Genomic DNA, 15,913 nt, shown 5'->3' with positions numbered 1-15,913 from the left:
TGTCGCATCTGCTGGCTTCATTGGAGCCTGCACCTGTACAACTGCAGGCAGATTTGGATTTTGTGCTCCAGTTAGCATAACTAACATAGCTAAGTGGATAGCTGGACTAGCTTCTTTTCAGCTGGCATAAAGAAGCTTTATGCTGGTATAACTTCTTTTCTTTTTATTTAAGATATTTCTTAAATACAATTCATGTGAAAACAGAATCAGATATTTCACTTTTCCATTTAAACCGTTTAAATAAAGGAAATAAAAAATAGGTTAGGATAATCTTAGCTTCTGTGGAGGTAGAAGTGTTAATCTGAAGGGTTTCTTTCTGAAGGTTTAGTAAGCAAATTTTAATTCTTTATTAAGATCAGTGCAGCTACAAGTGTGACTGTGTGTTGATTCTCCTTTATTTTTTATGATTAAGATACCGGTATATCTTAAAAAGACTTAAATCGAAACAGCTCAGGGAAAGAGGTGCATGTGTTTTCATTTTCCTTAATTTGCTTTGGTTTTACTAAGTTTGCTTTCTCTGCAAGTTTTCATATCTTAAACAGATTTTTTTCAAGCAGATTTCCTTGGGTTTTGTTGGGGTCTGACTTTTCTGTGATCCTTGCTTCTAAAGGTACCGCTACAGAAATGAAGCATTTTTGAAAGTCCTGAACGTTGCTATTCAGTTATTATACAAAAAAGAATCCTCACTTAGTCAGAGATTACTCAAGCTCTCCAAACTTCACATGATGGTCACGCAGCACTCTCTATTTTTGTCAGCCATACTGAGGTCAAGAGAAGATGATGGCATGAACATCCAGACGACAAGAGGTATTTTTTTATCATCATCTTCCTTTTAACTATATTTAGTAATCCTGTCTTTCTTGCGTTATAGTTTATCCATCCAGTAACCTATCCACCTACATGTACTTGCAGAGCTATTAAACAATTCCAGAATATTAGCATTTAGTTTTTAATTATAGCTCTACTTGGATCCAAATGTTGCATTTGGTTTATGGCTGCCAGTTTTAAAAACTTAGGTTTTCTAAATCTACTGAAAAGGTGGGTTTGGGTTTTTTTGTTTGGTCGGTTTTTAACCCTGTTGAAATCTTGAATTGATTCTTTTGGTTTCTGCAAGGTTGTTAGTGTAAGATCACTTGTAGGTGCAGATAGGTTCATTTAGAAACGTATGTGATGTTTAAACGTATTTTAAAATAGGTTGATGCAGAAGATTTTAAGTTGATTTTGCAAGTTGTATAAGAAATGTTAATTTAATCGATGTGTATTTCATACTGCAACCTTTCATGAGGAGTATCCTTCCATGAGTAATATAAATTGAGTGCTAGTTCATGGGTAGGATTGGCTTTGTTTCTTCGTCTCTGCCAACTGAAATACTGCCTGACCTTGAACCAATCATTTAATCTACATATACCTCAGCTTTTTCCCCCTCTGCAGGGCTTTGAGATTCAGTGAATCTGTGAGCAACATGTAAACAAACTTTAAAGTTTTAAATCACCTAAGATGAGCAAAAAGCTCTTGTGAAGTCACAAATTTAGTGAAATTAAAAATAAGTAATAGATTTTGCTGCATACTGTTTGTGTTTTACCTTTTGAATGTATTTCTGTAGAGCAGCAAGATGGATTATTTGGGGCTAACTTCAGTAATTCAGAAACTTGGTGTCAAGAGTGCCTTTATTCAGGCTGTTGTCTTTATGATCTGTTTTCTTTTGACATACATTTTATATTCCTGTAGATATTAAGGGAAAAAGGCCATGCCTTTTCAGATACTGGGAGTAAAGAAATCTGAATTCAGGTCTTGAATCTGCCACAGATACCCTGTTTGCCTTTGAGTAACCTGATCGCTTAATTGATCTGTTTGCCAGCTAGTTATAAAATAAAGGTGGATAATTTTTGTATGCTCCAGGACAGAGTTCCTATAGCTTGCTAATGAATTGGATTCTGCCGTGATGATCCCTGTTTAAATGCACAGTGTAGAAGAATTTTTATAAGTTACTGCAGCTGGGGTGCAAACTTATGAGTTCTAGCTGTAACTTCTTGAGTAGCTTGGGGAGGTTGCTGGGACGTCTGTCTCCACTCTGTGCAACTCCTGAGTTAGTTTAAGGTGCCTTCTTGGGAGGGGAGGGAGCTGCGGTATGGTAGGATAGGGTATAGCACTTCTTTTTAACCTGAGAGCAAATGTGTACACATGGAAAATTTCTGCAGGGTAGTGTGCTACATTGTGGACCTCACCTCACAATAACATTTGTACGTCCAGCTTGGAAATACTGTTTTAACTTCTTCATAAAAAGTTGTTCTACTTGCATGAAATGCATCGTAATCATCCTTTAGTGTAGTTGAGGAAATGGTTTTGGTATTATAGAGGTAGATCTTGATATAAAATGTACAGTACTGTGTATGCATCTATTTAGAGAGGGTATATGTGTGTAGGGGTATTTATATACGCACTATCTAACCGAGAGAGCAATGACGGTAAAGCTGTGTGTTTATTTCAGAGGCCTTGGTGGATATATTGCTGACAGTTGTGAAACTCAGCCCTTCTCTTTGTGAGAGCAGTCACCTTGCCGTGTTGCTGGGTGCCTACGGGGCTACACTGAGTGCTGTAGGTAAGTGAGTTAGCCTGAGAAAGGTACTTCCTACTAGATCTTGGGTTTTCATCTTCATAGGTGCCTGACTTTGGGTTTCATCTTGTTTTTTAGATCAGAAGGTACTGCTACTGCTTCAGTTGTATGAGAAGAATAATCAAAGTCTTATAAGTTCCAGGTAAGCTGACCACCTTCCTTTGTTCAGCTAACTACATACAAACAAGCAGTCTCACAGCTGGCATTTTTCCAGGGTCTTATTTTTAACTGAGGTAAACAGCGAGCAATGTTAAACCTAGAGGTGAATGTTGCTTTTGGGAACATTTTTCCTATGTATTTCCTACTCTTAATGCAATTCTCATGTGTTGCCCAAACTTCTGGGTATCTGTGGGTTGGGTGAGGGACTCTCTCATTTCAGTAGTCCCTCACTCTCCATAGTAAGAACCCATTATAGGGATTTTATCACAGATAAAGGCCAAAGCCCAGGTTGCTAGCGTAGCACACCTTCCCCTTTCCTTGTTCCCTTGGCATACAGGGTTTGCCACCCAGCACAGCCCTTGCCCTTTTCAATGATCTTTCCCCTGTATGCGTGATACTCAGCTCTGGCGCTTTGCTGGAGAGGAGAGGAATATGCCAGTGGATGACTGAGTGTATAACCTCTTGCATTAACACGTGTTGTTAGTTTTGGGATATTAACATGGTATCAATGCCTGCTTTGTCTTTCACCAGTCTGAACTGCATCTCTCCTTATAGCGCAGCCATGCACATCTACATCTTCATGCTTCATAAGAGAGAACCATGTATTGTATAAAATAAGCAAGTTTCTTTTCAGGCCCTGTGCCCAAGCAGTCCCCAGGGAGGTCTGTTGTTGGTAACAGTTAGTTCTTACAGACACTGCTGGTTTTGCTCTGCCTTGCTCAAATGCACTTTTCTGTCTTTGAAGCATGGGCATAAATGTTAACAGCAATGCAAGAGTACCGGTTCAGGCATCTGGAGCAGGACAGGACTCTGAATTAAGAATCTCCTGTAGCTTTGACTGAGAATGTAGATAATCCTTGCAGCCTGTGAAGGGGGACAGGAAATGAAGGTTCTTAGCACGGAATTGAAGTAGTTTCCAGAAGCCAGGGCTCTGGTACTAGACACATCTTGCATAAATCTTTACTGAAAGCATTTGCAAATGAGAGGGTGTTATGCGAGGAAGAGGCTGGTTTCAGAGGTAGTTAGGTCCCAAAACTTTTGTAGCGCTTTTAAAGGAAAAACAATTTCATACTATGCTCTGAAGTGAATTGGTAGCCAGACACTTGGTTATACTTGATGCCAGCACAGAAGAGTTTGAGTGAATATCCAGGAAAAGTGCTGTACATGTAACCCAGCAGAGCCCAAATTGTGTCACAAATGGGAGCCTTCAGGTTCTGGTTGATAAGAAGCCTAATACCGTTGCACCAGCTGCCTCACTGACACTAAGGCATGCTCCTGGCAGTACCCACATAATAAATGACGATATCAATAGCACTTAAAGCACAATAGCAAAGTAGGTGGGGTCTAAGGAGCAACTCGGGGGAGGAGAGTAAGGATTTATGCTTTATTGAACCACAGTGAAGCTGGTTTGAAATACTGATTGCATTTGAGACAACCATGTCTCACCAGGTCTTGATCACCATCTCTTCATGCAGCTGCTTATTGTATTTACCTGCATTTATAGCCTAAATAAAAAAAGTGTTCTTTCTGAGAAGGTAAGTTCTGATTTGGACTAACAGGGTAGCAAATAGTTAATGAGACACCCTCAGACTGAATTTGAAAAGCTTTTGGATGGATGAAAAAGGTGTTGCCAGGGAAACGAGTTCTAGTTTCAAGTTCCCACAGGATAATAAGTACAAGTGAAAGGAAAATTTAAATACTAATTTATATCCTCTGTAATTGCTTTTCACTCAGTGCTAGCAGTTTGTTGAGTAATGCCTTTACTTCTAACAATGTTTAAGAATGCTGCTATGGGGTCCAGCTGCTGTGGAGCATCACAAGACTTGCAAGAGTCTAGGGAAGTCACTATGGCAGCAACCAAGCATGGAGGAGATTCTGTGTCTGCTAGATCGTGAAAAGATGATGAAGACAATTCTGTCTTTCCCTCAGCATCGCCGTCTTCTGTCATCACAGGTGCTTGGGTTCAGACTGATGAACTGTCCTTCTTTTGTTGTAGAAAAAAAGCCTTTCGCTTTAGTCATTTCTTTCTTGCATTCGTGTAACATATTGCAATTTATTTACATCAGGAGAGCAATTTAAATTCATAGGAGATCTGGGATTAATTATTTAGGAGCACTTTTCAGATGAATTGCAGTGTATGGACCACATCTTGTCGGTAGGTGTGATTGTGCAGCATTGCAAAGATTGCCATGTATAAGTGAGATCAGAATTTGACTTTTAAACATTTGTTAAATTTGACTGTCCAGGGATCCACTAACAATGGGCTCTTCAGTCTTTCATACAGTTTACTAACATGCTTCTATATCTGTTTGTGCTAGTCAGAAGAAATAATTTTGGAACCCTGGTAGTGAAAGCCAGATTTAAACACAAGCATGTCTCACCCTGTGTTGCATTATATTTTGCAAGGTTTAGTATTGGTTCCTTTATAATGGGATGAGGTCGTTGGGGAAGTTTGAAACCAAGCTGGAAGTCGGTGTTGTTCTGTACAAATACTGGTTTGGATTTGGTTTCAGGAGACACAAGAGTCGCTGTATAGAGATGAAACTGTTGAGAATCTTGATGACTTCTACGATCCTTGTTTTCTACTTCAGCTCTTTAGTGAACTGACCAGACCAGGTAAAGTGAATGTTTATCTTTGATATTTAGTGTCATTTGCATGGCTCCATCTGCATCTCCATTAATCTCGATCTAAGAGCTAATACCACGAAGAAATTCGTGCCTGGCTTTGGAGAGAAGAAACATACATCATAAAGACTTTGGTTTTTTTGTTGTTTTTTTTTTAAAGCACTTTTCCAAATAATGCAATGTATCTTGTGAGATTTGGCTACTCAGAAATAGAGCAATGTAGCAGCAGACAGGTGTTCCTGCCAAGCTGCTCTTGTCCAGATGACTAAGTGCTTCCTCATAGTTCTTTCAAATGTAGTGGGTTAACCCTGTGTAGAGGGACTGATCTGCTTATGATGAGGAGAGGTTTTTAAACTGGAACTGGAAGCAGCTTGGAAGAGGCAAAAAGTAGACAAAGATTTATGTTCTGTAATCTGTCGAATAACATTCTGTATATCAAAAACCAGCACAATGTAATTACAAAATATATGAGGGATCACTAGTGAATATTCCCCACTGGAGGGTTGTATTTTTTCTGGTGAATGTGTAGAGCTGTATTCTGCATCAGCTATGGTGTCACAGCAATGTGATGAGCAAAACGGGTACGGGAGAGATGGTACCTTCTGCTGCTACATGCAGTGCCCCACCTGCAGCCGATAGGACTGCTCTGATCCGAGGCTGCTTTTGTGGCTGAGTTTTTGGGAGCAGTAATCGTCTCCTTTCAGCTATGCTCTCAGTGGGAGCTGCGCAGAGGTAGGGCAGGTTGGAGACTCCGTCCTGCAACGTTGGAGTTCTCTGGGCATAAACCAGAAGCCACCATTGCTGGGGAAGGGTGAAGTTGTTTCCTGACCAGAGTGAATCTCTGCAGGGGTATTGATTTCTGTGAGGAACACTGGGACTGAATTGACTGAAGATCTGGCCTGCTACAGGCTGTGGTTATAGTATCGGGAAACTTCAGCCAACTCATTTTCCATCAGAGATGCATGGGGCCATTGTGTGTCATGAATAGGCCTGTGCTCAGAATTGTTGGAAAGTTTGACGAGATCTACATGGTGCTTGAAAACTAGCTGCTTAGACTCGCTTTTCTTGTTTGATATGACCCTGCTTTGCATATGCCTGTCCCTGCTGTACGTCAAAGGCACACTGGCTATTTAGAGAGCCCTTAAGGTAAAAGTGAAACAAGGATCATAAAGAATTTCCTAACCAGCTCCCTCCCTGTGTTGATGATGGTTAACCACTGTGCAGTTACAGCTGGATTTGGCTTTCTACAACAATGGCGTCCAAAGCAACTGGCAGACTGATAACTGCCTTTCAGTGAAATCATACTTATGGTCCTTCTTTGTTCACCTGTACCCTTATAGTGCAGCACCTGTGTCTTTTGTGTGTTCCTAGCCTATACTTAGCTATAGTTGTGAACCACGCTGTATAATTTTGACAGCAGTACAAAGAATTGTCTTTTAGTTTACTGAGGGGAAAAAAAAGGTACCAGAACTATTTGGTGTTTTGCAGTAGGGTAGATCTTAGACAATCCAGTTAATGCTGGGTCTTTGGGGTTGTTATTGATGAAGAGCATGGACAGCCAGTGTCTTTTGAAACTGGGTGTAATAGTTGGAAAACACACTGCTGTCATGCACCTGTCAGCATCCCCTGGACGCCACCACCTTAACTGGTGGGAGGCATTCGATAACTGTTGGTCAGCCTCGGCAACACTACAGTCAGCCAGCGAGGACAACTGCTTCTGTGGGAAGCAGTGGGGTTGAGGGATCTCTTGCACATCGTGCTCTTGTGGAGCTGTGGAGGCAGTGGCTATCCTGACATAGACTGACTCTACTTTTCCCCTCTCCACTTTTAGTTTTCTGCTCCATGCCGAGTGAGAGTCTGCGTCCTAAGAGGGGCATTTTTAAAGGGCCGGAGTGATTTATGAGTTCAAGTCCCATGGTGCTCCTAAACCATGTCATCTGCTCTTGGAATTCCCAGTTCCTCTTTATTTATTTGCTCTGTGTGCTGGCTGCACAGTGCCCTGGGCACAGATGTTATATAACTGCTGAATTTATAAACATAGACTTATTGCATGGTGTTTAATGCTCGCTGAGTAAAAAGTGAGTCTGGAGCTGGGAAGATAGCAAGTTCTGTCTAACTTTAGCTCTGATAAGCATCTTGTGGAAATCTTTTCCATCGTGGTTCTCAATGTAAACAAACTGTATGTCAGACATAGAATTAACTTTTTTGTTTTAATAATAGCTTGTTATTTTATGTTAGTTGTTGAACGCATTCTCCAAGGTCAGCTGGATGGAAAATATTTCCACTGCATCTTTTCAGTGAAAGAAAGTTTTCCAAATAAATCTTTCTGTGACCAGCATGAACTTTACTGCTGAAGTGAGGACCTTGGATTTCACTATGTGGTGCCACCGCATAAAATTATCCACTTTGTCTAGTTGGTGTACATTAGTAGTTCTCAAGAACTGCAGTCCGAAGGAGAGCCATTTGGTGGCTTGCTGCGAAAGGGCATACAACACATATCTGATCCCGTTCAGAACAGGGGTTGTATAGGCCAGGGCTGTGTGTGATATGTCCATAAGTGATGGAGAATCCACTTCAGGGTTTTAGATCATCTTTGCATGTTTCCTTCGGATTCAACAGAAAGCATCCGTTTCCCAGTGCTTACCTCGCACCCTTGCATCTTGCCTGAAGAGTGGGAAGTGCAGAATTGCTTTTCCACAGGCAGAAGGTAGCAGAAGGCATAGATTAGGTGTCTCTCTGGGCTCTGCTTCTGTTTCTCCTGCCCTGTTTTTGCTTCTCCTCTTTGACAGTCAGGTGGTGGCCTTACCCAGTGCCTGGAAGTAGAGGCGGGTAGAGCTGTATCTGTACAAATTTTGGTGATGTGAGAGGTATCCCATTATAACAAACGAGGGATCTTTCCTGAGGAGTTTTGCATTACGCCAGTTAAACTTGATGTGTTTTGATGAGCAGTGATGTAGGGAAGTGTACAGTAATTGCTAGTATTGAAATAACTTGTAAAACCACTCACTGAAAAGATCCGTTATTGCAATTCAGCAATGCCTTTTCTTTGGTCCCGTAGCAGTGGGCTGGTTGGGAGGCAGAGCTCGGAGGTGGAGACCCTGCTGTTGCCAGGCCCATAACTAGCAGAGCTGAGTGTGGAACTGCCAAGCATGAAATTGAAGTAGAAATTCTGGCAGTTGAGGAAAAGCTGAGAGAAACAGCCCAGCTTCTCGTGCAGGGACATAAATAGTCTGTGATTTTTACATAAATATATGTATTTTAGTTGTGGGTGGGTGGTGGTGGGGGAGGAAATCAGTGGACCAAATATAGGTACTTGTCAGTAGGACTACAGCCTCTTCTTAAATAGGAATATTTGTTTCTCAGAAACTTCCTCCTGATTGTGAATTACAAGAAAATATGTGAATATTGTTGCTAAACTCAGAACCACAATGCATTTGCACTTTAGCTGGTAAAATACAACTGAGGTGCTGTTGTATTCCATTACTGGTGAATAGAATAGAAATAGCACAAGAGATACTCCAGAGGTTTTACATCAAGTCGTTTGTAGCCATCAGTGGGTAGAAATGGCACAAGCTCTTCAAAACATATGGCCCTTAAATGAGAAACTCTAAATCCTGGTGGCAAAATGCTATGGAAGATAAATGTTAAGATTCAAGGGTGTGTTTTCTATTTGGCTACTTACTGTTAATTACTGGATTTTGTTTGTCCCAGAAGGGCATAGGATTACAGTTTACTACTTTGCTTGGGGCATACCTTACCGGCAGAATTGCTCATGCCTGCATGGTAACGACTGGTGGGGCTAATGGCTTATTCATATATTCTTCTGTCCAATCTATTACAGAAGTTCTTTAGTGCAGATAGGTTTTTCATTGGCAACACTTATCCTTCTTTCAGGCACAGACTAATCAAGTGCCCAGAAAATGTTTTGAGGAGGAGAATTTTCCCTCTTGTTCTTCTTTGTACTTAACTTTCCTGAAACAGTGAGACATGTAATGCGTTTACAGAATTTACTCCTAACTTTGCATGGTCTAGCAGGCAGAATCGTCTCTGTAAATGAGAATAACCACGTTAATTTCAGCTCAGAATTCCTGTTCAGAGTGACTTGCAGAATGCCTTTGCTAGCTGAAGGAGCCTTCAGCACGTGGTGAAGTAATTGTAGCCTTCAGCATGCAGTGAAGACCGAGAAGTTGGTGTTTATGAATAGAAGTTTTGCTAAGGATTATAAAGTATATAACAGCACTATGACATGTCAATGTAATGCGCTGGGGGTTTTTCTTTGTTTTTTTCCCCTCTTCCCACACAGAGTATGTAGTGGCATGTCACAAGTTTGTCGAGGTCAATGCCCTGGGTCTAACAGTAGCTGCCCTCAGCAGCTATGATTCCAACATGAGAGCGGCCGCATATTTTGTCCTGGCTTCCTTTCGTTCTCATCTGGAAGGAGCTCGCTTTCGAGAGAAGAGTCAGGTAAGACTGAGCTCAGTTGATAGTTTGCCAGGTTAGACATTTTAGGTTGTGGAGACTTATGGGAGAGTTGCTGCTTTACCTATCCATCTACGTGCACATGGTGAGAGGGGTAAAAGAAGCTTTATATCCTCTATTCCATTGTTTCTACTCTATAGCTTTGTGTTTCCTCCTGTTTTAATCAATGGGCAGAAAAAGGAGGGAAAGTGCGTTTTAGAAATTCTGAGGAATTTTATTTGTAGGAATGGAATTCCTGATGGGACTGGTATTTGATTTATGGCCTGTGACATATCCTAAAAGCTTATTTATGTATTCATGCTGTCCTGTTGTATTCGTTTGGGTTATGATTCAAGCTTTTCTCCCCTGGGCTCTTGTACTGTAGTTGGTGTATCTCTTGGATGCTGTGCAAAATGGAATCGGGCAGCCGAACCTCAGATTTACCTTCTCTTTGACCCTCTACATTGCTCGTGTGGCGCAGCAGATTCTGAAGCCAGGTACTGTAACATCCTGTGCCTGTTGAACTCCTGGAGTGAGTCGCTCTGCATGTCCTTGACTGCTAGTGGAAGATGAGATAGCTGTGACACTGGTAGGAGCTGTGAATTATGCTGTCCTGTGTTTCAAAGAAAAACTTTCAATGCTTGTGTAGACTGCTTTACTGGAGAAGTGGGAAGCGCCATTTTGCTTTGAGTACAAAACCAAGCTGATCCATGAGGGATAAAGCCACTGCGTCCTCATAATTTTGAGGTGGAGGTGAGCAGAGGGCTAGATGAGCGAAACTAGATGAGTGTGTGGGTCCTGTTCAGAGTAGGTTGGCCCAAGTGACCTTTTGTCCTTAGACACTGAACCAATGTAAGTCACTGTTGCAAAGGAAAATCATAGCAACGGGGAGTAGTTCAGGTTGGACGGGATCTTGTGAGGTTAACTAAAACCCAAATCAGGGCCAGCTATGAGGGTAGACTACTTTGCTCAGGGCTTTATCCTAGAAAACCTCCAGACCTCTAGGCTGATCTAGAAAGCCTCCAAGCATTTGGGGACTGTACAGTCCCTCTGGACAACCTGATCCACTGCTCATGGGAGACATGTCTGGTCTGTAGGTTAAAAATTATGATTGGCTAACGTGAAGTGTTAGGCTTGATACGTGGAGATATTTGCCTCTTACTTTACTGTAGATTTCTGTTTTGTCAATGAGGTACCATTGGATTGGCTGAAATCGGAGCCATGTTGAATGTTTATCTTCTCACCTGCTTTGTGCACGCTCTGAATAAGCTTTTCATTTTGGGGAGGAGAAGAGGAGGGACAGACAACAATATCATCAGCCTTAGAGCAGAAGGCCTCGCTGTATTTAAATGTGCTGTTCTGACAGCTAGCTGAAACACTGCAAAATACAGGTTCCATTTATTTTTCTGTATGGTTGTGTATTGTGGACGTTGTTCTCCTCCGTAATAACCATTATTTCTCTTCACAGAGGAGCACATGTATATGAGGGTAAACAGGTTCCTTCTGTCACACCAGTATTTGGACCTGAGGAAAGTACCAGGGTTTTTCCAGCTTTTCTACAGTTTTGATTTGGAGGTAACGTTAGAATCCTATCTTAGGTATCCACTAATTCTTCAGAAAATAATAGAAAAAAAAGCTATAAAAGTGCAACAAAATCTTTTTCTTCTATAGGTAATTAATTAGAGGCATATTTGTTTTGTTTTATATTTGAATTAGAAATATTCTTTCTGGGTTTCTTTGTTGCTTTTGGTTTTTTTTAATAGTAATGCATAATGAAATCATGAGTTGTGCTGTGTGTGCTTTGTAAGCACAACAAACAGAATGTTCTGAAGTTGCATTATCAGTGCGTATTTGGGCTGCAGAGTAACTTCCTGATGGTTGTTATTGATTAAATTTGATAGGGATGAAAATTGAGAAGTCCAGAAAAAGCTGTTCAGGGCTGTGCTGGCACTCTCAGGGAACCATGTTTTTTGTTCTCTTATGAGCAGGCATTACTTTGCAATGCCTGATGGTGGTATTTTTCTTATGGCTTCTAGTACAAAACAGAGCGTGAATGGATTCTCAGACTTCTTGGAGAAGGGCTGCGTGATAAATATTGCTACGAGCTTTATGACTACCAGGGGATTTTCCATGTCATTCTTTCCTTTTTCAACAGTCCTTTGTGTGATGAGCGCTCCCAGGTAAGGAAAAAAACCAACCAACCAACCAAACAAAAAAACCCACACCACCACCACCACACCCCACCCCCCCGCTCAAAAACCACAAAAGTTTGCGTGGTTTGTAGATCTTAAACAACTACAAAGCAGATAGGAGCAGTTGCCTCTTCCCTTGCCCTCTTGAAAATCTGTTCTTTGTTCATTTTGTGTGTATGTGGAGGCGGAAATAATAGCTTATATCTAAACCAGAGTCACATTCTTGTCCCATGAAATTGGAACAGGTCCCTGCCATAATGGAACCTCACTCAGTTTCATCAGCTGGTGGTCTGGCTCTAGTCATATTTCTGCTGCTTCGTGGAAGATATTGCAGACACTGCAGTTTTGCTCTTACGGTCAGGGCATTTGCTTTTTTAGGTCTCCATATTCCCTAATCAGCACGTTACCTGTACGGTGCTTTAGTAGGCAGAAAACTCACATGCCAGAAGCTCTCATGTTCATAAGCATCCACCCTGAGAAATGCAGTCTGTTACAAGCATCTCAGTTAGGTATCAAAATCTTGGACAAAAAGAGAAAATTGTCTTGCTACCTTAAGACTTCTTTTTAAGAGTGGTGTCTGTCTGTATGAAGCCTTGCAAAGAGAATGTCTTTTCTTCTCTGGGGTTGCTGAGAACATGCGGTGTTTGGTAATACATTTTAACTTTGAGCTGATCAGATCCCAGATACCAGTCAGATTGCTAATTATATCCTTCTGAAAGATTGATAATAATTAGATCCTGACTCTGTTCTAATTTTTTAAAAGAACAAATTATATTTTCTGTTTCAGAGTCGTATTCTGGAGATATTACAAAATGCTGCCCGTGTCACCAGAGCTGCCTATTTGCTGATACAAGATCACGGCCTCTTAACCTGGATAGTGCACATTTTAGAGAAAAGGTAACTAGGGAAATACTAGTGCAATGGGAACGATTTTACTGTCCACAGTAGAATAATTATGCAATTGAGTAGGAAAACAAGGGTGACAGATACGGAGATGGCCTGTCAGTGGATGTGACATTTGGCACCTGGGCCCATACTGGCAGGACTTGCTGAACTCTAAAGTGTTCCTTTGTGTTTCTAAAAATCAAGACGCTTCAAGGTTGTAGTAGGAGGGGTGATGTGGTGGGACTTAATGTTTTTGATAATGCTTTCTTGAAAAACTTAGAAAACAAAGTGGCACTTTATTTTGTATATATGTGTGTGTGTGAGTATGACACTTTCATTTCAAATACCCACAGTTCACATCCTGCCGTAGGACCTCCTACGCAGTACTTGGTATGATAATGAATTTGAGCTGGCTATAACATTCCTCCTCCCACATCTTCCTCCTCCCCTTCTCTCCCTCATATATGGTCAGGAACATAACTCATATATGTTTCTACGTCTCTCCCTCATATATGTCTTAGGAACATAACTGCTCTCAAGAAATGGTGGCAATGGTTGCAATGTTATGGAATATGTGGCAGGGCTGCGTAATGAAAGATGCGAGTCAGAAATCACTAGTCTCGTGGGGGGCCGTGATTCACTGTAGTGTTTCCCCAGCTGCGGCGTGGCAGGAGGAGGTACTGGGTGTTCTCCTTGTCCGAGGAGGGCGGTAACCAGGGCCTCTGCGTGGCTGGGGCTTCAAAAGGGTGCGCTCTCCAGCCCTGATGGGGTCCTGGCTGAGAGGCACCTATTGCCATTCATGGCTCCAAAAGTGCACTAGAATGTGGTCCCCTCTAGGTGATGGATGGGTTCCTGGTTAGCATCTGCCTTCCAAATGCTTCTTTTATTTTGTTTTTCAGGTTTCTGGAAAACAAGCTGTTAAATAGAATTATTTCCTTACTCCATACTCTGTGGCTAACTAATTTAGGAAGCAAGAGAGAGAGCAAGAATCAGTCCCAGGAAAACAGGAAGTTTCTTCCTATTCAGCTTGTGAATGAATTTCTCTATGTTTTAATTGCATTAATCAAGCACATTCGGTAAGTCTTTTTTTTTTTTTTTTATGAAGTTCCATCTCATCTTCTGTCCAGTTTGAAATTTGTTAAGGCCAGAAGAATTTCTTGATCTTTGGTAGTTTAATGCTTTTTTTCCCCCCTTCACTTTGAATTTTGAGTAGTGAGTTTTGGTGAGATTTCTTTGATAGGAAGGTTTAGCTGTTTAAATACATGGGGAGTAAAATAGCAGCTGATGCACAGTTACTATCAAGTTCTACATCCTTAATTACTGGCCGTTTTTAAGCTACTGTATAGTTTTGTCTTTTTCCTGCTGGATTAGAGCCTGCAGTTAGCCATGCTATTTGCTGCAAGGATCTTTCGTACTCTCCGAAGGTTTAGACTTTCTGTGTCTGTACCATGTCAGCAAATGGTACAAGGAGAAACTGTGCAAAGTTCTACACGACGATGTTAAGAAGGGGTCAGTCTCTTCTCTCCAGATCTTGTGCACTTTACCTGTCTAAGCACAGCAGTTGCAGCAGGGATAGTAGAAAGCAGATGGGTAACCAGTTCCGTTTGCATTCATATGAGCATCTGTAGCTCTTCATGCAGACAAGTATTGCCACAACCTGAAGCACCTTTGTTTATTTCTGCAAAATTTTGGAAATTCATGCAAAATAAAGACATGTAGGTAAAGCTCCAGACCTCTGTCCTCTTCCTTGGGTGCCATCTGCTTTTGTTATTTACAGGCAGGAGGGCCAAGACTATGTTTCATGGTCTGTTCTGCCAAACACTAATGGAGCAAAGTACTGGGGATTCAGTGAAATGAAACAAAAGTATATGTCTAGAGAACTGCAGGAGAAAACTGTAGGAAGAAGACTGTAAGGAGAAAAAACTTGTACTTATTTTATTAATTAGCATTCGGAAAAATACGTGGCTCTTTTGTTTTCTTTTCATAGGACTAATTTGGATCTAGCCAAACTGACTCAGATTTTCAGTACGCTCCATTCCGTGCTGGAATATCGCGCTATAGTTGTTGAGGCCTTCAAAGAAATGAGCCGGTTCACTGTGAACGACAGCGTTCTCTCAAATAAAGAGATCCTGCTGCTGCTGCATAAGTGGAGCGTCATCAAAAAGGACCTGGAACTGCAAGAGGATATGCAGACTCTTGCTCAGAAATACCAAATCAAGGAATTGCTTAGTAAGTACTAAAGTATTTCAGAAAAGTACTGTTGTTGAGGCTGTTATAAGCTAACCATGCAAGTGAGGCAAACTTCATGGAAAGAAGTATTAATAACTTTTGCCAGAAGATCTGATATATCTTGGGGGAGGAGGAATGGAAATGGAAAGCTGTTTTTCAGGTCTTCCTTGTAGTGATTTCTAACTTAAACACTATTTTGGAAACTTTGTAGAAATAGGGTTTTAAAAAGAGAGTGAGCTTTAAAATGAAACTTAGTTGCAGATCTGGCATGAGGCTTTGCAAAATTGTATTCTTAAAAGAAATCTTAAAAAGGTGGTGCTTGGAGGCTTTGTGCTTGAAGATTTGAACCGTTCTGAGTGTGGATGGGGGGATCTAAAAGTGAAAATTGAGTAAAAAAAATAGCAGCAAAGCAAGCGAAAATGAAATAGTTAATTTTTCTTATTGTCATCAGTGTTGGAAGAAAGCAGAAATACATTTGGACTTGTATGACTTCTCTCTTGTTATCTCCGTGAATAAAATGTAGAAGGAACTTTGTAGTGGGAGGTGTTAAACAACACTGATTTCGTGCAAATGCAACAAGTGCGTTTGGTGCATATTAAAACTTCTATAGGTTTCTTTAAACATTCTGTATCAGTTAAACTCATTTTTAAAGTAGCACTGTATTTAAGGGATACCATAAAAGCTTTAGTTTTTCTAAAGTTTTTCCATACCCTTCTGGTGTCTGTCTGAGGATTTTTAGAGAATTCTAGTG

The 15,913-nt window shown here is 41.0% G+C and overlaps 1 protein-coding gene across 1 annotated transcript in view; it reads left to right on the top strand.

Annotated features, from left to right (window-relative positions):
* The window catches only part of URB1 (URB1 ribosome biogenesis homolog), a 54,074-nt gene that overhangs the window by 35,591 nt on the left and 2,570 nt on the right, over nt 1–15,913 (top strand). The window contains 12 exon segments of the mRNA XM_074600801.1: nt 611–807; nt 2,489–2,599; nt 2,693–2,756; nt 4,555–4,726; nt 5,287–5,389; nt 9,702–9,862; nt 10,242–10,353; nt 11,325–11,431; nt 11,893–12,036; nt 12,836–12,945; nt 13,833–14,009; nt 14,921–15,162. Of these exon segments, the coding sequence (XP_074456902.1) occupies nt 611–807; nt 2,489–2,599; nt 2,693–2,756; nt 4,555–4,726; nt 5,287–5,389; nt 9,702–9,862; nt 10,242–10,353; nt 11,325–11,431; nt 11,893–12,036; nt 12,836–12,945; nt 13,833–14,009; nt 14,921–15,162 (1,700 nt within the window).

Source organism: Larus michahellis, chromosome 1 (genome assembly GCF_964199755.1).
Source record: "Larus michahellis chromosome 1, bLarMic1.1, whole genome shotgun sequence".
NCBI classification, from domain to species: Eukaryota; Metazoa; Chordata; class Aves; order Charadriiformes; family Laridae; genus Larus; species Larus michahellis.
Note: the sequence above shows the minus strand (reverse complement) of the source record. Positions and strands in the feature narration are given on the sequence as shown.